A 22,656-nucleotide genomic window follows, 5' to 3' on the forward strand; every position below is an offset into this window, starting at 1 on the left:
CTACAGGAAAAGAAAAAGCAAGAAAGTACAGAGTAACCTCAATTTAGGTACACACAATCAAACCTTCAAACAACTAAGACAACTAAATGACATGAATCACCACATACCTATCAGTATTAACACTTAATGTTAATGGACTTAATTCCCCCATCAAAAGGCACCGTTTGACAAACTGGATTAAAAAGGGAGATCCAACAATTTGTTACTTACAGGAGACCCATCTCACAGACAGAAATAAGCATAGACTTAGGATGAAAGGCTGGAAAAGATTTACCAAGCCAATGGCCCCCCAAAACAGGCAGGAGTAGCAATATTTATCTCTGACAAAATAGACTTCAAACCTACATTGATCAAATGAGATAAAGAAGGACATTCCATATTAATAAAAGGGAAAATACACCAAAAGGAAATAACAATTATCAACCTATATGCAGCCAATGTCAATACACCCAATTTCATCAAACATACTCTGAAGGACCTAAAACCATTTATTAACTCCAACACAGTGGTTGTGGGAGACTTTAATATCCCATTATCATTAATAGATAGGTGATCCAAACTAAAAATCAATAAAGAAATCCTAGATCTAAAATATACCATAGATCACATGGACCTAGTCAACATCTACAGAACATTTCATCCAACTTCTACACAATATACATTTTCTCAGCAGCCCATGGAACGTTCTTCAAAACAGATCTTACCCTAGGGCACAAATACAAGAAAACAGAAATTATACCATGCATTCTATCTTATCACAATGCAATAAAACTAGAACTCAACAACAAAAATAAAGACAAAAAACATGCAAACAGCAGGAAACTGAATAACTCATTGCTTAATGAACAATGGGTCATTGATGAAATAAAAGAAGAAATTCAAAAGTTCCTGGAAATCAATGAAAATGAAAAACACAACCTACCGGAACCTATGGGACACAGCAAAGGCAGTCCTGAGAGGAAAGTTTATAGCACTGAGTGCATATATTAAAAAGAATGAAAAATTCCAAATCAATGACCTAATGCTACATCTCAAATTCCTAGAAAAACAAGAACAAGCAAACCCCAAAACAAATAGAAGGAAAGAAATAATAAAAATAAGAACTGAAATCAATGAAATAGAAACCAAAAAAACATACAAAGAATTAATAAAACAAAAAGTTGGTTCTTTAAAAAATAAACAAGATCGACAGACCCCTGGCAAATCTGACTAAAATGAGGAGAGAAAAAACCCAAATTAGAAGAATCAGGAATGCAAATGGGGAGATAACAACGAACACCATGGAAGTCCAGGAAATCATCAGAGACTACTCCGAGAACCTATACTCAAAGACATTTGAAAATCTTTAAAAAATGGACAGATTTCTAGATATATATGATCATCCAAAACTGAACCAAGAGGATATTAATCACCTGAAGATCTATAACACAAAATGAAATTGAAGCAGCAATCAAGAGTTTCCCCAAAAAGAAAAGTCCAGGACCTGATGGATTCTCTGCTGAATTAGATCAGACCTTTAAAGAAGAACTGATACCAACCCTCCTTAAACTGTTCCAGGAACTAGAAAGAGAAGGAAAACTGCCTAACACATTTTATGAAGCCAGTATTACACTTATCCCAAAATGAGGCACAGACATCTCCAAAAAGGAGAACTGTAGGCCAATCTCCTTAATGAACACTGATGCAAAAATCCTCAATAAAATAATGGCAAACCGAATTCAACAACACATCAAAAAGATCATTCACCATGACCAAGTAGGCTTCATCCCAGAAATGCAGGGGTGGTTCAACATACGAAAATCAATAAACATAATAAACCACATTAACAGAAGCAAAGACAAAAACCACTTGATCATCTCAATAGATGCAGAAAAAGCCTTTGATAAGATCCAACACCATTTCATGATAAAAGCTCTAAGAAAACTAGGAAAAGAAGGAAAGTACATCAACATTCTAAAAGCTATATATGACAAACCTACAGCCAGCATTATACTTAACGGAGAAAAACTGAAACCACTCCCTCTAAAATCAGGAGCTAGTCAAGGATGCCCACTATCTCCACTTCTATTCAACATAGTACTGGAATTCCTAGCCAGAACAATTAGGCAACAAGAAGGAATAAAAGGAATACAAATAAGTAAACAAACTGTCAAAATATTTCAAACGATATGATCCTATACCTTAAAGACCCAAAAAACTCTACTCAAAAGCTCCTAGACACCTCAATAGTTACAGCAAGGCAGCAGGATATAAAATCAACATGAAAAAATCATTAGCATTTCTATACACTAACAATGAACAATCTGAGAAAGAATATATGAAAACAATTCCATTTACAATAGCCTCAAAAAACATCAAATATCTAGGTGTAAACTTAACAAAGGATGTGAACGACCTTTACAAGGAAAACTATAAACTTCTGAAGAAAGAGATTGAGGAAGACTATAGAAAGTGGAGAGGTCTCCCATGCTCATGGATTGGTAGAATCAACAATAGTAAAAATGTCTATACTCCCAAAAGTAATCTACATGTTTAATGCAATTCCCATCAAAATTCCAATGACATTCATTAATGAGATTGAAAAATCTACCATTAAATTTATATGGAAACACAAAGGACCACAAACAGCCAAGGCAATACTCAGTCAAAAGAACAACGCTGGAGGTATCAAAATACCCGACTTCAACTACATTATAAAGCAATAACAACAAAAACAGCATGGTACTGGCACAAAAACAGACATGAAGACCAGTGGAACAGAACAGAGGACCCGGATATGAAGCCACACAACTACAACCAACTTATCTTTGACAAAGGCGCTAAAAATATACGATGGAGAAAAGACAGCCTCTTCAACAAAAACTGCTGGGAAAACTGGTTAGCAGTCTACCAAAAACTGAAACTAGATCCATGTATATCACCCTATACCAGTATTAACTCAAAATGGATCAAGGATCTTAATATCAGACCACAAACTCTAAAGTTGGTACAGGAAAGAGTAGGAAATACTTTGGAATTCATAGGTATAGGCAAGAACTTTCTCAATGGAACCCCAGCAGCACAGCAATTAAGAGATAGCATAGATAAATGGGACTTCATAAAACTAAAAAGCTTCTGCTCAACGAAAGAAATGATCTCTAAACTGAAGAGAACACCCAGAGTGGGAGAAAATATTTGCCAGCTACACATCAGACAAAGGACTGATAACCAGAATATATAGGGAACTTAAAAAACTAAATTCCCCCAAAATTAATGAGCCAATAAAGAAATGGGAAAGTGAACTAAACAGAACTTTCTCAAAAAAAGAAATTCAAATGGCCAAAAAACACATGAAAAAATGCTCACCATCTCTAGCAATATGGAAATGCAAATTAAAATCACACTAAGATTCCACCTCACCCCTGTTAAAATAGCCATCATTAGCAACACCACTAACAACAGGTTTTGGCAAGGATGTGGGAAAAAAGGAACCCTCTTATACTGCTGGTGGGAATGTAAACTAGTACAACCACTCTGGAAAAAAATTTGGAGGCTACTTAAAAAGCTAGACATTGATCTACCATATGATCCAGCAATACCACTCTTGGGGATATACCCAAAATAATGTGACACAGGTTATTCCAGAGGCACCTGCACACCCATGTTTATTGCGGCACTATTCACAATAGCCAAGTTATGGAAACAGCCAAGATGCCCACCACTGACAAATGGATTAAGAAAATGTGGTATTTATACACAATGGAATTTTATGCAGCCATGAAGAAGAACGAAATTTTATCATTCACAGGTAAATGGATGGAATGGGAGAACTTCACTCTGAGTGAGGTTAGACTGGCCCAAAAGACCAAAAATCATATGTTCTCCCTCATATTTGGATATTAGATCAAGGGGAAACACAACAAGGGGATTGGACTTTGATCACATGATAAAGCAAGAGCACATAAAGGAGGTATGAGGATAGGTAAGACACCTAAAAAACTAGATTGCATTTGTTGCCCTCAATGCAGAGAAACTAAAGCAGATACTTTAAAGCAACTCAGGCCAATAGGAGAAGGGGACCAGGAACTAGAGAAAAGGTTAGTTCAAGAAGAATTAACTTAGAAGGTAACACACATGCACAGGAAATCAATGCGAGTCAACTCCCTGTATAGCTATCCTTATCTCAACTAGTAAAAATCCTTGGTCCTTCCTATTATTGCTTATACTCTCTCTTCAACAAAATTAGAGATAAGGGCAAAATAGTTTCTGCTGGGTAACGAGGGGTAAGGGGGGGGTAAGGGAGGGGCCAGGGGGAGGGTTTGGGAGGGGGCTGGGGGAAGGGGGATGAAAAGACCCAAACTCTGTATGCACATATGAATAAAATAAAAATTTTAAAAAAGAAAGATTTACTAGACATAAATAAAATATTCTGTATCAGTTGCTTATAAGCAAAAGAAGAAAAATTAACTAAGACCCAAACATGAAGAGGCAGAAGGCCCTAGGTCAGACAAGACCTGGAACTTTGTCTTCTTGCTTTCTATCCTTGTATTCTTACATTAAGCATCACTACCTTCTCTTTCAATGATGTCTTAAATAGACCATTATTAAAACAACTTGCATTTATTGAAGACACTGGGCAGGCAGATCAGATGTGAACATTAAAATCAGCTTGTTCAATGACTCCTCTAGAACATAGGGTAGAGCCATTATCCTGCTTGCCCAAAGTCACACAGGTTTCTAGGCAGCAAAAGGTCTTAAAAGAACCCACATATTTTCACTCCCAACCCCACATTCTTTGTCTTTCTTAAAAAAAAAAAAAAGCCACAAAACCCCTGTCTAAAGCCCTATCCTAAATATGTTCTCTTCACAGATACCAAAGCCTGACTAAATAAACTATTGTTCTCCACAGATTTTGTTCTTAGGAATTCCAATCTTAGTCTTCATTTTCTGGACCCAAAGTACTCTATACCCTGTAAAATTCCATCAATCTAAGACCATACCTGTGAAATTAATACAATCCAAGTCTATTTCATAAAGTAATCTTTCTTGTTCAACTGTTAAGTGCCCTGTTGTCTAAAATTTACAGCCAGATTATTAACACCAATTAGTGTTAATTTTGAGGTAAGTATTTTAAATACCCATTAAATGTACTACTGTGTTTAGAAACTTTTCATGTACCTTTATAATCCTCAAAATTTTGTTTGTATCTGAACAAACTAGACTTTCATCAAATCTTAAAGACTTTTACGGTTAAAATTTATCGTATAAATATTTCACATGATGACACAATACTATGCCATACAAAACATACATTCTTCTCTAAAATTATATGAAATACTATTTGGCTTTTCTTATTCTTCCTAATATGTTCTTTTTTAATTGTATGAAATCCTTAAAATAACTTAAAAGAAACCCAATGAAAATGAAACTAGTCAAACTCAAAATGCCACACTACTAATACAACAAATTTCTAATAGCATTTGCTTTAAGAACTCTTACAGAATAGCTAAAAAGAAAAAAAATTAAAAGGTACCAGTAAAAGAGTAGCATATTATAAATGTGGTATATTTCAAAACAGAAATTATGTTAATATACATTCCTAAGCTTAAAAAAACACATGATGTATGACTAAAAGCAAGTGAATGATAACCAAGCAATAATTTCAAATAGCACAATAACAAAAATGTCATCTTTCTTGAATGTCACTCATTTGTCAGTAATTGTCTTGTAAGAGACATAAATAAATAGCAGCAGTATCTACCTCAAAATGTTCTGAGAAACTTACCATCATTTTGGTTCTTGCCCTTCATCTCCTCCTTCCATGACAGAATGGTGTTCAGTGGAACATAGTCCCTTATGTATTCTTTGCGTCTCTCCTCTAAGGTCATCTTCAGTAAACGTTCTTGCAAAATAAAAGCAGAATCTTCATTTGTATTTAAATTTTAAGCTTGAGAATTATTTTCTGCTTTAAATATTAATCATGTTAAACTTAACCAAAGACTTGTACAGTCTTAAAGACTACCAAAATACAAATCCAATGATTTCACATTTAGTTTTTAAAAGGTATCAAATTAATTCCATATTAGCAAGAAAAACAACATCAAAGCCTAATAGGAAGACACTTTTATGATAGTCCAGGAATAAGCAAACTCATTTACTCTTTCAATCAACATCCACTGGCAGCCTAATACATGCCAGGTAATATGTTCATAGACTGAAGATACAAAGGTGTTCCTTAACTTTGAGTTCACAAGATAAAAGAGGAAATGGTTAAGACACAAAATAGTTCATGAGAATCTGTCTCCAAAATAACCAGAGCAAAAACAACTAGAGGTGTAGCTCAAAGAGTAGAGCTCCTGCTTTGCAAGTAAGGAGCCCTAAGTTCAAAACCCAAACTCCCCACTAAAAAAAATATATCTGTACATTTTTAATCTAAAAAATAAGGAAGAACTTCGGGTTAACTAATATTAAACTGACACTGGCATCCTCAGTCTACCTGTCAGTTGTTATTATATACTTTACCAACAGTCTCTACAATATGGAGATCAAACTGTACTCTCTCTCACCAATTCTCTTTCAGCATATTACAAGGTATTGTAGTTTAGTCAGATTTAAAGATAGTATCTAGTTTAAGGCAATCCCACCTTCACAAAATAATCACTTTAAGAGTCTTCCAAGCCAAGCAAGGTAGTGCATATTTCAAGCCTGTGTGGTGGTGCATGCCTCTAAATCCCACTTACTCCCAAGGCTGAAGCTGGAGGGTAACTTTAGCCCAGAAGTTCAGAACCAACCTGGGCAACACAGATAAATTCCATCTCAGAAGGGAAAACAAAAGGATTCTTCCACAAAAATAAACTATACAGGTATGTAAGCACAAGTGAACAAGAAATGAGAAATCAGTATTTTTCCTACTTCTATAATCACATTAGATCTTTTTAAAAAAGAGACGTTACATATTCAAATCACATCATTCAGGAGTCAATTTGAGTTTAAGGTGCCTAGGGGACATTCAAGAATCTAGAACTTCAGAAGAAAGGTCTAGCCTGAAGATTTTGGAAATTATAACCTAAACTTCTGGTCCCGTGAGAAGAGAGGAAGGAACAGCAGAGAAAAAGAAGGGGACCAAACTTTAAAAAATGAAAAAATTTAGGTAGCAGACACAAAGAGGGAAACAATGAAATAAAACCTAGTTGTTACTAGGATTTCAAGAACCCAGTATATAGGAAAAAAGCAGAAAAGAGTTTTAATAAATAGAAGAGAAATGCTGCTCTTCCTGTATACAGTTGCTTCCTGTCAACTGCTACAGGAAGGTCAGGAAAAAATTAAAATTTATTATATTGTTTTTATTAATTGGGTTACCAACAGCACTGAAAAGAGAGCAAAGTTGTTAACAGTGCTCTCTGGGTTCTAATTTAAATCATGCAAATCTGTGTGATCTTGGATCAGTTACTTCATCTCTTATTCTCAATTTACAGATGAGGCAACTAAGGCAGAGATGTCAAATAACTTACAGATAGTAAGCAGGATTCAAACCCTTGCAACTGTGTTCAAACCTCTTGATCATATACTACCTCATCCAGTTTCCCACCTCTTAGGGTGGTTGTGAGAACTGAAATGAGGTAAGCCTTGTAAAGCACTAAAAATAGTGCTGATCACACAAAATGGGATTTACATAGTAACTATTGTTACATTAATTGCTGGAATGACTAGGAACATTAGTTTCATTACAATATAACTGAAATCCAGGAGATGACTGACTGAGCAAAAGAAGGAAAGTGAGAATAACAACTCCAAGGGGAAGCCCTGTGGAAGAAAAGCTACTTTAAAGTAGAGAACACTTGAACATTGTTACAGGCAGTGGAAAGGAATTAAAGACACTGAGAAATTAAACATAAGAATGAGTAAATGACAGTACAAGAGCTCAAAGAATACAAGAGATGGGATAAAGAGTATAATCAGAAGGGTTAATCTTAGAAATAAAACAGAAAAGTGCTTCCTCTAAAATAGGAACAAAACCTAAAGGCCATGAACAGAAACAGACCAATGAGACATGGAAGAGAAACATGTTAGGGCTAGTCACGCTATATGGCATTTACCTTCTCCATGAATTAAAAAGGCAATGTCATCAGTTTATTATAGGGAGATGGAGTCTTGGTGGAATAGAAAGTGTGAAGGGAACCATAATTTGGAATTATTATATAAAAGCATAAAAGGAAAATGACTATCAGTTGCTTCAGCATTACTTTAAAAGCTCAGATCACTAATGCAGAATTATTATATCAGGTTGAAAGATACAATGAAGCAACTTACAGTTTTTGTAAATATCAGAAGGTACATATAGAAATGAAACCTGGCCTCTGTCTTTCTATTTATTTATAAGTTCAAGTACAAAGGCTTAGAAAACAGGATCAGATGTAAAACAATAAAAACATAAGTTGCAATACTTGAAATTAAAAACACATTAAGTGGCTCTGAATTAGGGCTCAAAGTATTCAATTAGTAATATTTATTTAACATGCGTGGTCTTGAGAACTCCTTATTTGCTTAAACAATGAAATCCACTGAAGGCCAAAGACACATATACAGTTTCTTCAGCATTACATGAAACTTTTCTTTAAGGAATGCTTCATCTTTATAATGAATCCTTTCTCTGTGATTCCAAGCATATTAAGCAGACAGATCAACTTATTACCATTATTAGATGGTATCCAGAGTTAAAATGTTTCTAGTATGCTTGACATTTCAATGAAGTGGGTAAGCCTTCCTTTAGATTTAAGTAACAGCTGCAAAAATACTACCCCATGATGAAAAGAAAAAAGGTCATGCATCCCATCAACTTTTCTATTGTATTAGAAATCCTTAGTTCCTTTTTGGTGTAACAATACATGATATTTTAAACTTAAATATTCCAAAAAATAGACATACTGATTTAAAAAAAAAACCTGAGACATACCTTAAAACATTCAAATCATTACTTTTCCATTTATCATTAAACTTCATGCAAAGATAGTTTTGAAAAAGAGAAAATTACTTTGTAGTTGCCTTCTTTGTGTATTTGCTTCTTTATTTTAAAAATATTTGGTTAATATTTTTCCATTAGAAAAAAATCAAGACATCAAAAAGATTCTGAAATGTCTGGTTATCACAGTCCAACTGTCTAGATGTTAAATGAAGGACCCATTATAACATTGTTACTTTAGGAACACTGCTTTTCTAATATACCAGAAAAATAGTTCTTAAGAACTATAATTTCATCAATGATTCATATTATTGAAAACAATGTCTGTCTTCCACTATTTTGCCTTCATTATCATCAATAATACAAAGCTAACATTTCAAAGCAATCAATACAAATGTTATGATTTTTTCCAGTGTCATAAGGTAAATCCTGTTGAAAGTGTATTAAAACTAAAGTAATTGCTGTTGCAAAATTACTTTACACTACCTTATAAATCAAGCTCTTTATTGAACTCTTATTTTTTTCCCCCAGTTCTGAGATCAATCCCAGGACCTCTTGCAAAGTAAGCAAGGGCTCTACTGCTAAACTATATCCCCAGACCTAACTTTCTTCTCAACAGAATTTGTTTTGTGACATTTCTCTACATATTCATAATCATTAAAATATAAATGACACATAAGCTAATCCTTCAATATGTTCAAAGTCACTTCAATTGTGTTGTTCAGTTATACTAACTCTTCCTGCTAGGTAAAATGAAAAAAAAATCCCCTTCTCACCCTTTTCTCATGCACTGTTGCAAGTAGGCCCTTATAGAGGATTCTTTTTAATTCCCTTTCTTACCTCCACTGTTTTGACCATAATGTCCATAACGGCCAGGACTTGCAATAAAAATCTATAGGTTTTAAAAAGATATTAGCAACCAGGCTTGGAAGTGCATGCCTATAATCCCAGCACTGGGAAGGCTAATGTAGGAGAATCCTAATTTCGAGGGCAGCCTGGGCTACATAATGAGAACTTGTCTCAAAAAAAAAAAAAAAGAAGAAGAAAGAGCTAGTAGCAAGGAAATCAACTTTCAACCTAGTCACCTCTTTATCCCTCTTCTGTAAAGAAGACATTCAGGAGAAATTTTAAGTACCCTTACTCAACCTCTCTCTTGATATACAGGTTGGGTGCATCTTAGCAACAGTAATGCAAATACTTTTTTCTTCATTTCCGTTAAAAGAAGTAAGACTAAAAGGAAAGAGGTGTAAAAAGGAAAGGAAAAAAATGCCAGACTCAAGTTTTAACCAGATTATCTGTGCGACTGTGATGAGAGAGACACACACGCACACAGGAGGAGGAAGGAGAATGAATCGCACACTTCCACTTCTTCAATCTAACCAATTCGGATAAGCCTCGGGACGAACAAAATTCAGATGGGCTCACTCACAGTGACACACCATCTTACTCCGGGCAACTTCAGCCTGTGAATGAGGAGGAAACACAGAGAAGCACACTGCTGAGAGGAGCCCATTGAGACTTCTCCAAAGCCTCTGACGCTCACGCACAAGATGCTCCTCTTAGGTATCCCCTAGAGTTCCAGATTTCAAAAGTGACATTACAGCTGGGAAGGAGGGCGACCTAGAATAGGCGCAAACACCGAAGGCAGGGGACCCCGCGCCAGAGGGAGGACAGAGGCGAGGAACGCAGGAATGTGGGCGCAGGGGGCGCGGAGGCGCAGCAGCAGCTGCAGGCTGCACGATCACAGCCGGCACTTGTCCGTGGGACACCCGGACCAGAGGTGCCAAAGTCCCACCTGGGGTCCAGAGGAACTTGTGCGACACCCCCGGGCTGCGCGCGGGAGTCCCACGCCGCGCGGGGGCGAAGCCAACCCCACCTCGGCAAAAGGTGACCGAGAGCGGCGGGAGGCGGAGAGGGTCGAGCGCCCACACGTGCGCGAGCCGCAGGTGCCGGGGAGCGGCGCGTGCCCGCCGGGGCGCACGCGCGCGCGTGTGTACACACGGACACGGGAGGGAGGCGGCACCGGCCGGGAGGGCGCGAGGCGGCAGCTCGGGCGGAGGGCTCCGCGGCACACACAGCTGACCCCCGCCCCCACCCCAACCCCCACCGCCCGTACCCCCCCAGGACTCGACGGACCGGTTACCTTTCTCCTCTCTCCACACCTTTTTCTTCTTGTTGCTGGGGTACATATTGCCGTGGGGGTGGCTGGCTTTAAGCTGCAAGTTCCCCAGGCTCACGGGCAAACAGGGTGTGTGTGGAGTGGGAGGGGTAAGAAGGGGCACTCGGGAGGGAAAAAGTGAAAGAGGCTCTGCGTCCGCGCCGTCTGCCGCTCTCCCGTCGCTTCCCTCCTCCCTCAGCCCGCGCTCGGCTCTGGCTCCCCACCCGCCTCAGCTCCACGGCTGCCGCCACAGCAGCACCTCAGAGCCTGTCAACTAGGTCACGCCTCGCGCTAACCTAACACTCGCGTAGGCCCCGCCTCCCAGCCGCTAGGCAGCGCCGCCTCCCATTGGCTGCACCAACCGCCGCTCTTCGCGTTCTGACCAAGGCGCGCCCCGACTTCGGACCCACAGCGCACGCGCAGGCGCAGGCTCGGGCCCGACGCCGAGGACGTTAGGGAGCTGGAGGGGGCGGAGCCAGAGCGGGGGGGGGGGGGGCCGGGGGAGGGCTGGGAAGTAGCCTAGCAACGGGGGCAGGGCTTGGAGCGGACGCCTATGAGTAGCGGGAGGTGGGCGGAGCTTCCAGCTGGCCTCACCGCGACAGGGGGACCTGAGGCGTGGCCTATTAGGCTAGGTGAGCCTGGTGAACCAGGTGAGCTGGGAGCAAAGGAGCTAGAGGATGTGGAAGTGCGAAGAGACTGTGGGTCCAAATGAATTGTTCATGCTCGCGCCAACTGTCTGGGCAAGGTTTACCAGATAACCCGAAGCTTTCCTCTTGGTGGACACATTGCACGAAGTGAAAGGAATGAGAACTGGTTCCAGACTCTATGCAATCAGCTGCTCAACCTTGTAGTAAAGATTACAAATTTCATTGGAATTCAGTGTAGTTTGAAAAGGACAGACTGGGCTACTCAACAGTTTTAAAAACTGGCAATCAGAATGCATTTTAAAACAAGCCTTAAAATTCCAGAATGTTGTCAGTCAGAGCCTGGTTGTCTTCTTTTACTCCTTCAATAATTGCTTCAGGTTAGGGTCCTTGTTGAAAGGGCTAGCTTGATTCTGAGTAATACTAATTATTCTGGATTTGGGAAATTCAGTTTGAAGAAAACCCACCTCAAAAGTAGAGTGACTTAGAATTTAAAAGAAATTGGTACCCTCTTCTCCCCAAATTTACTGTTTTTCTCCAAATATTGGACAATCTACAAGGCTGATTTGGTGGATGTGATAAATTCACTTTTATTTGGCAATTGGGGTTTGTTTTATATATGTTGAGCAAATAATAATTTGGAACACCTTTAAAAAAAATAGAAAAGGAAAGAGAGAGGCCTGGAATCTTTTGAGTAATGGGAATGATCAATTTTATTTTAACATCATATCTGCTACATTATTTTAAATACTGTGAAATACATAAAAAAATTTACTTGGCTGTAATAAAGGAAATGCAAATCAAACTACACTATGATTCCAATTCACCCAAGTCACAATGGCAATCATCAAGAAAACAAACAACAAATGTTGGCAAGGATGAGAGAAAAAGGAATCTTTATACACTGTTAGTGGGAATGCAAACTAGTGTATCCATTTTGGAAATCAGAGTTTCCTCAAAAAACTAAAAAATAGTTCTACCTTACCACTCTTTGGAAAATATCTGAAAGAATGTAAATCAATATACAAGAGATTCCTACATACCATATGGACTCTTCATAGAGCCAAACAGTATAATCAACTGAGGTACCCAACAACCAATGAATGGATAAAGAAAATAAGGGGTGTGTATATGTTATACACCATGAACTACTACTCATGAAGAAAATGAAATTATGTCATTTGGAGGAAAATGGATGGAACTGAAGATCATGATGTTGAGTGAAATAAGCCACATCCAAAAAGCCAAATATTGCCTGTTCTCATTTGTAGAACCTAGACCTAAAATGATGGTGGTGGTGGTGGTGATGGAGGTGGTAGTGGTAGTGGTGATAAATAATAGGAGCGAGGGGGATGGGAGAGAGGGGGGAAAGGAAAGTCTACTGAAAGTGAAGAGGATCAAAATATCCCAGAGATATGTATATATATATATATATATATATATATATATATACACACACACACACATATATACATGCATATATACATATATACACATAAAGATAGCATAATGAAACCCAATAAACACTGCTTGAAAAGAGAGGGAGGAGGAGAAAGGAAAATGAGAATGTAATGGAGGCATATAGTTCACGGTGCACTGCAGCATGCATGGGATTATCACAATGAAACCCCCTTATATTATTAATGTATGCTAATTCAAAAATATAATAAAATATTTTTAAAAATTCAAAAAATAACATTTGAAATAGTAATAAAGGTTTGCACTCATCAACAATGACAATAGAAGGAGGGCTTTGATTGAAGAGGTATTACTCACAAGGAAAAGGTGTAGGAGGTGAATATGATGGAAATATTATGTACTCATGTATGAACATGGAAAAATGAGACCTGTTGAAACTATTCTAAGAATGGGGGTAAAGGAGAATGATGGAAGGGTTGAATTTAACTAAGATATATTGTAAGCACTTTTGTAAATGTCACAATGTACTCCCAGTACAACAATAATATGGTAACAATTTTTTTTAAAGAGAGAGAGAGAAATTGGGCTGGCAGAATGGCTCAAGTGATAAGAGCACCTGCCTAGCAAGCAGGAAGCCCTGAGTTCAAACCCCAGTGCTGCCACCAAAAAATAAAAATAAAAAGATATTACTCAATAAAAACTGGTAATGGAATAGACTGGGGGAGAAAGATAAGAAAGAAAAGAAGATGAGGATTTTGTGGGATGATTAAGGAGAAAAATAGCAATCTATCATTAGGCAAATGCTATGGTTGAATATAGGTAGTATCTCCCAAAGGTTCATATGATAAAGGCTTGCCTCCCCAGGGTAGCTCTATTGGGAGGTGGAAGGACCTTTAAGAGAAGGGGATTAGTGGAAGGTGTTGAAATACTGCAGGTTTGTAGTAAAAGGGAATTATGGGACCTCTGTTTCTCAGTCTCTCTCTGCTTCCGAGCTTCACCATATGCTCTGACCATGATGTGCTGCCATCACTGGAGGGTCAAACCAACGGGGCCACCAGCTCTCAGACTTTAATCTCCAGAACCATAACCAAAATAAATTTGTGTTTACTTCTTAAGTAGCCTGTCCACAGTACTTCATTATAGTAATGTAAAACTAATATAGCAATTCTAGAGCATATTTTGTGGGAATGATGTTGGAGTTCTTATTTAGAAATGATAAATGTAAGGTGTCTGTAGGAAAGTGCATCATACCAGGCAACTTTCCTTCAAGAGGGAAGTTGTTTGCACTCCAGCCAAAGGACAGTTCTTCCACCTGTGCTCTCTTAGTACATTACACTATTGGTTATCCCTTCTTTCATGTCAACGCAAAGAAATGGAACTTTTATTGTTTAAGACACTGGTATTTAGACGGTATTTTTCAGCATTTAGCATTAATCATACTGGCAAAATACCATCATCATTCACAAGTATTAAGTATTCAATATCTCAAAAGTACCTAAAATGTACCAGGTACTAAACAGAGCTCATGACCCTTCTCCACTCTTAGTCCTCCTAGAATCAGTTTTTCCTGATTCTTTGAATGGCTTCATCACCCATTCATTTTAACAGCATAAAAACCTAAAGCACCTTTCCTGTTGCCTCTTATAACTTCAGGTTGATATCAAGTAAATTGCTGTATCTGCTCAATCTTACCCCTTTTACAAGTCTAGAATTGCGCTCCTTTCTAATAGCACTACAGTAAGCTCAGACAGAATTTAGCTAAACCACTGCAAGACTTTGTAACTAGCCTTCATGTCCACTTTTGCACTTCTGTCCATTCTCTACGTTGCATCTAGGGTTATATTGTCAAATGTGATCATGTTATCTCACTGCTGTAAATCATTCAATAACTTTCTGGTGGCCTTTTGTATTATCTGAATTGTCCTTCCCACCCCCAAATTTGTATGTGAAAACATCTGGAGATAATGGCTTTAGAAGATAATTAAAGTTAAATGATGCCATAAGGTGGTATCATTTAATCAGTTAGGACTACAGCCTTATGAAAGAAGGGAGATTACATCTTCTCTATCTTTCTGTACCACCTGAGGATACAGAGAAAGTAGCTATCTGCAAACTAGGAAGAAGACTCTCACCAGAACCTTACTGTGCCAGTGCCCTGATTGACCTTTAGCCTCCAGAACTGTGAGAATATAAATTTCCAATATTTAAGCCATCTACCTTATGGTATTTTGTTATGGCAGCCTAATTGACTAATAAAGTCTTCTTAAAACAATTAAATCATGAAGAATTGAGTCCACATACCAATCCAGCCTTATATCTTTCTCCACCCCCAAACCCTCCTCACTCCCAATCTTTGGTTCTAGCCATACCAACCCATAGATCTTTCTGTTTCTTAGAACATACCATGTTCTTACCATAAGGCCTTTGGCTATATTTGTCATTATACCTGGAACATAATTTGTTTGGTTGACCCATTATCATTCTTCTATCTCTTCAGCTGGGCATGGTGGCACACACCTATAATTTCATCACTTGGGAGACTGAGGAAGGATCACCAGTTTGAGGTCAGACCAGGCTACAGTGTAAAACTTTGTCTCAAATGAACAAATAAAAACAAAAGAGAAAAACAAACATAACTCCCTCACAAAGCCTTCCTTGACTCCCATTTGAGCTCTACCTTTAGTTTCCCTTTCAATGTCTTCAGTGCTCATTTATTTTCCTGTAGAGCACTTTTTATAATCTATATTCATACATTTATTTTATGATTATTTTTATAAATATCTATCCTTCACTCCAGACTTATAACTCTGTGAGGACAGGAAATATACTTTGGGCACAGCATCCCCCTAAAATGGGCACAATACCTGGCACATGATAAAATCTCAATAAATATTTATTGAGTGAATAAAAATAAGCTAATGTTAAAGTGAGCATCCATAAAGAAATGGTGGCAAAACTTAAGATATTTGAATTGAACAGAAAAGAGTACCTTGGACAGACCCTAATTTTAACACGAAGATTCAAAAAGAAACTAACAAATGAATGTCTCAAAGAGTGTTACAATTAATTTGGCATATGATAGGAATCCAATACATGAATGAATGAGTTAAAGAGTGACAGAAGAATGAGAAGTTGAGTTCAAGACTGTAAATAAAATAATTGTAATTCAGTTTTCAGAGAAACCAATAATATATTTCAAGGCATTTGTGGTATAAAATGTCAGGTGTCTTACATAGATCAAGTAAGATGAGAACAGAGAAAAGACCACAGGATTTATACTGTAAGTAAATTAGTGAAAATAAAAATAAAAGTTGAAAAATAATTTAGAGGTACTAGGCCAAAAGTAGTGATTATGAGAAATTATGATTGATATAGTTACAGATTAAAGCAAAAGTGGGAGACAGTAGGTAAAAGAATCCATGGTCAAGGGAAAGTTTACCTACAAGAAATGATGTGAGTGTTAAAGTAAGGAGAAGGAGGATGACATAAAGACTGACAAACATATTAAAAACAAAGGGGGCAGCTGTAAGTGTGGCTTATACTTGGAAGAGCAGCTACCTTTCAAGTGTGAAGCCCTAAATTGAAACCCTAGTACTATCAAAAAAAAAAGGCCCCTCCAAAACAAAACAAACAAAAAAAGATGTATGTTCGATAGAATGAAATATAGAAAAAGTAGATGTGGATAAAATCAAAAGTGAAAGATGAACTAGACTTAGAATACAAAAAGCAACTTTCATCTTCTGGAATACATTAGAAAAAGAACAAATAGGTGAATATTCAAAGAAATAATAATAAGGAAGAAAAAAGAAGCATTGGTTAAATGGCCTCAATATCAATGAAAGTGAGAAACAAATTTATCTGATGAAACATGCTGATGACTCCAAATTTAAATGAGGAGTAGAAAAAACATTATTTGGAGAGTGTTTAATGGGTAATATCTGAATAGTTTAAGTAAATTATATTTATGCAATTATAAGAAGTATAGAAGTTATGAATACTCCATTTTGAATTCTGTTGGTGAAAGAAACATTAGGAACTGTGGTAGTCTGAATAACGGTGCCAAATACACCCAGTCCTAATCTCTGGAACCTGTGAATGTTATATTATAAGGCAAAAGAGACCTTGCAGATGAGATTAAGGATTTTGAGATAGGGAGATTATCCTGGATGATGTGTGGGTCCATCTATAATCACAAAGTTATAAGGAGATAGAGTTGAGGATGATGACTCACACCTATAATCCCAAGCACGCACGAGACTGAAACAGGAGTATCCTAAACTCCAGGCCAGGGAGATAAAAGTACAGCCATGCGATGCATAATAATATTCTGTTCAACAATGGACCACGTATATCATGGTAGTTGCATAAGATTATAATGGAGTTTAAAAATTCCTTTTGCCTAGTGGCATAATATCCATTTTAACCTCTGTGCTGCCAGTCATGTAAAAGTTTACAAATATAATTAATTACAGTATATAACACCTGACAATAAAATGACCATGTTATTGGTTTATATATTTATTATGTAATATACTTTCATCATTAGTTTATAATGTACTCCTCTACTTATGAAAAACTTTACTATACAACAGTATGTCATGTCATGCTGGCAGCAACCTCAAACATTTTGTGCTTACCCTGTCATGCATCAAGGAGCCATGTCTACCTGTGTAGCTATCTTAAACAAACAAAAATGTCATTTTTTTTTTCTTTTACAAAATCAGAGAACAAGATATAGAACAGGTCCTGCCTGGGGGAATTGGTTCCAGTGGGGGAGGGGAGAAGGTGGAGAAAGGGCTTGAGAGCATAATTACTATGTACACATGTATGTAAATGGAAAAATGGTACCTTTTGAAACTATTCCAGGAATAGGGAGAGGGGAAAATAAAGGAGAATGATGGAATGGATGGATTCAAGTATGATATATTTGAGATATGATAAGAACTTTTCTAAATACCACAATGTACCCACACCCAACACAATAAAAAAAATTAAATAAAAATGTTTAAAAAAAAAAGAGTCCATGTCTATCTGGCAGAATGACTCAAATGACAGATCACCTGCCACCTAGCAAGAATGAGTCCCAGAGTTCAAACCCCAGTGCCACCAAAAAAAGAGAGAGAGAGAGACCATGTCTAGTGATGGACCTACACCATCTAGGTTTGTGTAAAACACTCTATAATGTTTGCACAATGAAATTGCCCAATGACAAATTTCTTAGAATCTATACCCATCAGTAAGCAACACATGATAATACAGAAGACAACAACTGAACAGAGACAGAAGTGATATATTCATCAGTCAATAAATGCTAACTTGAAGCTGGAAAATTCAAGTGAAGAAATGGGTTCTTGGCTGGTGTGGAGCTTAGTAACAGAACCCTTACCTCATTGCCCAAGACCCTTAGTTCAATTCCCACAAAAAAAAAAAGAAAGAAAGAAAAAGAATGGATTACTTCCTGGAGCATTCAGAAGGAATTAGTCCTGTCCTTGATTTTAGCCTTGTAAAAATCCTTTTGGGTATATGGCCTCCAGAACTGCAAAGTAATAAATATCTGTCATTTTAATCACTAAGTTTGTGGTAATTTGTTACCATAGCAATAAGAAACTAATAAAAGGAATATAACTTGTAAATTCATGACAATAAAATGTCTGTTTCTGAAGTGATTAGCTGGATATACTGTAAAAGCTAGATATATTTTAGGCATAATTTCTCAACTTGCTCTATTCTTAGGATATCCTCAATATTTCCATGCTTTTCCTTAAGTATTCATTTTGATTTCTTGTAGCCTTGAGAGTATATACTTGTGAAATCCTCACCTTCTTTGAATTAGCAAACAAGGTCATTTTAAAGTTTTTTCTTACAGTTTTTGCTAGCAATTCTTAAACAGGATAAAGAGTGTCATCTAGATTTAGAAAAAGTTTGCCAATGTGGTTTTTGATTGCCATAACCTAGAGTTGTTAGATTAAGGGATGTCAGGTGAACTCAAGTACTTACTTGCATTTTTACATAAGCGCAGCTTACACCTCATTATGATTTAGATATGGTTTGTGTGTCTCCAACAGCTTCATGTGCTGAACTTTATGAGATGTTGAAAGGGTATACATTTAATCTGACTATAGTTCTTAGACGTAGGACATCTGGAAGATGATTAGGATTAGATAAGGTTATTAGGGTGGAGACCTCATAATTGAATCCTGGTGGTTTTATAACAAGAGGAAGAGAGACCACAAGAGATGCACATACATAAATGCTCTCCTTGTCTCTTGCTGCCATGTGATATACTGCACACTTCTGGATTCCGCCAAGCAGAAAGCCATGACCAAATGTGGCCCCTAGGTTTGAACCTCCAGGATTGTGAGCTGAAATAAACCTTTTCATAAATAAAGTTACTCAGCTTCAGTTATCTCATAGTAACAGAAAATAGATAGTACATGTCTCTAGAAGTAACATTAAAAAATAAGAACTTTCAGCAACCCTGAACGCTGTTGAACATGGGTGCAAACATATACATATTATATATCTGGTCCCTTCTTCTTGTATGAGATAGCAACCCCTACTTATTTCAACCCTAACTTTATCCCCAACCAGAACTGTAAACTAGATAGGTTTCCTTTCCATAACCTGCTTTCTCCAGCAGCAGCCTTCATTCTGACTTGAAAAGAACTTCCTGGAACCCCATTGGCTCAAGATTAAGAAAATGGTTACTTAGCAACTGAGTCCTGAACCCCAACAGACCTGAGAAGAGGAAGCTTGTGGGCCAGCAACCTAGTTCTGCCTGTGTTACAGAGAAGAGAAACTGCTAAGGAGATGAAGCCCTTGACCTTGTTAATAGAGATTTTGATAATTCTTGGGCTCACAATGAAAAGTAAGTTTTTTAGTCCTAATAGTTCTTAGGGTCTTTTCTCCTTGTTCTAACAGCACTGAACACTTAAGACAATTAGAAAATTAGAAGTAACTTTACTATATTCCCAACTAGAACCATTTTTATACAAGCAAGTACTTTCTTGGGACAATGCTTAAGAAGGATGTGTGTGTGTGTGTGTGTGTGTGTGAGAGAGAGAGAGAGAGAGAGAGAGAGCACAAATTTATGAGGAAGAATTATAGTGATTTTTTTAAAGTAGGGGCTCAAAGAGTGGAAAAGTGCTACAAATGTATATTCTTTTAAAAACTTTATAAAGTGACAATTCTGCTTACAAAGTTTCAATATTTCCTAAGTAGCTGCTGTCTGAAAAAGGAAAATTATTTTCCAGTTTTATTTCCTTATCCATTTCTTGAGTTAATTTTACCCAATTCTCATACAATTTACTCACTTTAAGGAATATTTATTTGGATTTTACCCAGGAACTTAAGGTTGGTTTATCTGAAAATTAATTAATATAGCACATTACACCAATAGAATAAAAGACAAAGACCACATGATCACCCCAATCTGCTTTGCAGAAAAAGCATCTGGCAAAATTCAGCATGTTTCTGTGATTTTTTTTTTTAAATCAACAAACCAAAAAATTTTCTGAACCTGATAAAAAACCTCACATCCTCAAAAACCCCACAGATAATATATTTAATAGTGAAAGACTAACTGTGTTTCCCTTAAGATTAGGAGTACGATAAGAATGTTCTTTCTTGTCATTGTACTGGAAGTTCTAATCATGGAAACAAGAAGAAATTTGGATTCCTACTTCATACCATCTTCACAAATTTCAATATTTGGCTCAAATATCTAAATATAAACAGAGCTTTAAAACTCCAACTGTAGAACTAAATCTTACTAACCTTGGATTAGGTAATGATTTCTTAGATGTGCCACATTTCTTAATGTCCAGTTTATCTTTTTTTCTCTTTAAAAAGAAAAAAAGCAGATAAACTTGACACTGAAATTTAAAACTTCTGTGCTTCGAAGGATATCATCACAGAACAGGAGAAAAAAATGAGTTAGTCTTACAACTTATCAACAAAATGACGAACAGCCCAGTTTTTAAAAAAGCAAAAGAATTAAGTAGTCATTTTTCCAAGGTAGATGTATGAATGGCCAACCACATAAAAGATGTTCAACATCATTAGTCACTAAGGAAATTAAAACCAAAACCACATCACACCCACCAGAATGGCTACAATCAAGAAATGAAGCCTATGTTTCATGCAACTTCTCAAAGGAAGAATGACCACCAGCAGCTACTGGAGCTACCTGCAAAAATTCAGCCAGTATTCTCACTCTTGCCACATCTACTCAAACCTACATGGTCTGATCCAGAAATATGTGCTGCCAATGTTTCCATCAGTAAGCAAAGGAAACAGGCTTCACTGAGTAGGACTAAGTGACCTTCCTTGAATGGATTATCCAAAACATCCATTCAATGAAAGAACATGCTAGCTCTTTATACATAAAATAAAATTTAAGAAAACTTTCCAAACAAAGCAAAGCAGAAGTTGGTCATGGTGGCACACATTTGTAATCCCAGCACTCTGAAGACTGAGGTAGGAGTATCACCTTGAGTTTGAGGCCATGATAGGATGTTTAGCAAGTTCCAGGCAAACCAGTGCTACAGAGTGATATCTTGTTTCAAGAAAAGAAGGAAGGGAAGGGAAAAAAAAGAAAGGAAAGAAAAAAGGCAGGGTATGCATAGCTCAATGGTAGAGTACTTGCCTAGCGTGCATGAGGCCCTGGATTCCCTCCCCAATATGAGAAAAAGAGAGAGAAGGAGAAAGAGAGAGAGAGAGAGAGAGAGAGAGAGAGAGAGAGAGAGAAACTGGAACCCTTATACATTGTTGATGGGAATATCAAATGTTAAAGTCACTGTGGAAAACAGTGGGTCCTCAAAAAGGTAGAACTGCCCAAATGTCCATCAACTAATAAATATATACGTAAAATGTGTTATATCCATACTAAGAACTATTATTCAGCAAAAAGGAAAGCATAATATGGATGACTCTTGAAAACATAATGCTAAGCAAAAAGAGAGTAGACACATAAGACTGTGTATTATGCAATTCCATATACATGAAATATCCAGAACAATCAAAACCACAGAGACTGAAAGTATATTATTAGTGACCTAAGACTGGGAGATATAGGGAAATTGGGAAAATGATAACAAAAGGGTATAGGATATCTTTTGAAGTAAGAAAAATGTTCTAAAATAACTGTAAAAAGCTAGGAGCAATAGTACATGCCTGTATTCCTACCTACACAGGAGACTGAGGCAGGAGGATCACCAGTTTAAGGACAGCTTGGGCAACATGGTAGGACCCCATCGCAAAAGGAAACAAATGAACTGCAAGGTGTAGCTCAGTACTAGAGAGTTCACAACATGTGGGAGGACCTATATTCAATCACTAGTACTGCAAAAAATAATAAAGGAAAATTGCTTGTGGTAGTGATCTCACAAATTTGTACATATGCTAAAAGTCACCAAATTACAGGGGGAATGTATTTAATGAAAGTTATGTGCCAGGAGGATTGGGGATACAAAAATATGTAAGACACAAAACTTATC

At 37.1% G+C, this 22,656-nt stretch overlaps 1 protein-coding gene across 19 annotated transcripts in view; it reads right to left on the bottom strand.

Annotated features, from left to right (window-relative positions):
• The window catches only part of Macrod2 (mono-ADP ribosylhydrolase 2), a 2,131,419-nt gene extending 2,120,020 nt beyond the window's left edge, over nucleotides 1-11,399 (bottom strand). For 5 of the 19 annotated variants that reach the window (XM_074074312.1, XM_074074314.1, XM_074074315.1 and 2 more), the window contains exons 1-2: nucleotides 11,082-11,398; nucleotides 5,765-5,881 (exon numbers count right to left, since the gene is read on the bottom strand). In XM_074074312.1, the coding sequence (XP_073930413.1) occupies nucleotides 5,765-5,881; nucleotides 11,082-11,127 (163 nt within the window). In that variant the 5' untranslated portion in view covers nucleotides 11,128-11,398. Of the gene's footprint in view, nucleotides 1-5,764; nucleotides 5,882-11,081 lie in introns of all 19 variants that reach the window. The other 14 variants (XM_074074311.1, XM_074074309.1, XM_074074316.1 and 11 more) reach the window with 8 other exon arrangements.
• Nucleotides 11,400-22,656: the final 11,257 nt, after the last annotated feature.

This window comes from Castor canadensis, chromosome 5 (genome assembly GCF_047511655.1).
Source record: "Castor canadensis chromosome 5, mCasCan1.hap1v2, whole genome shotgun sequence".
NCBI classification, from domain to species: Eukaryota; Metazoa; Chordata; class Mammalia; order Rodentia; family Castoridae; genus Castor; species Castor canadensis.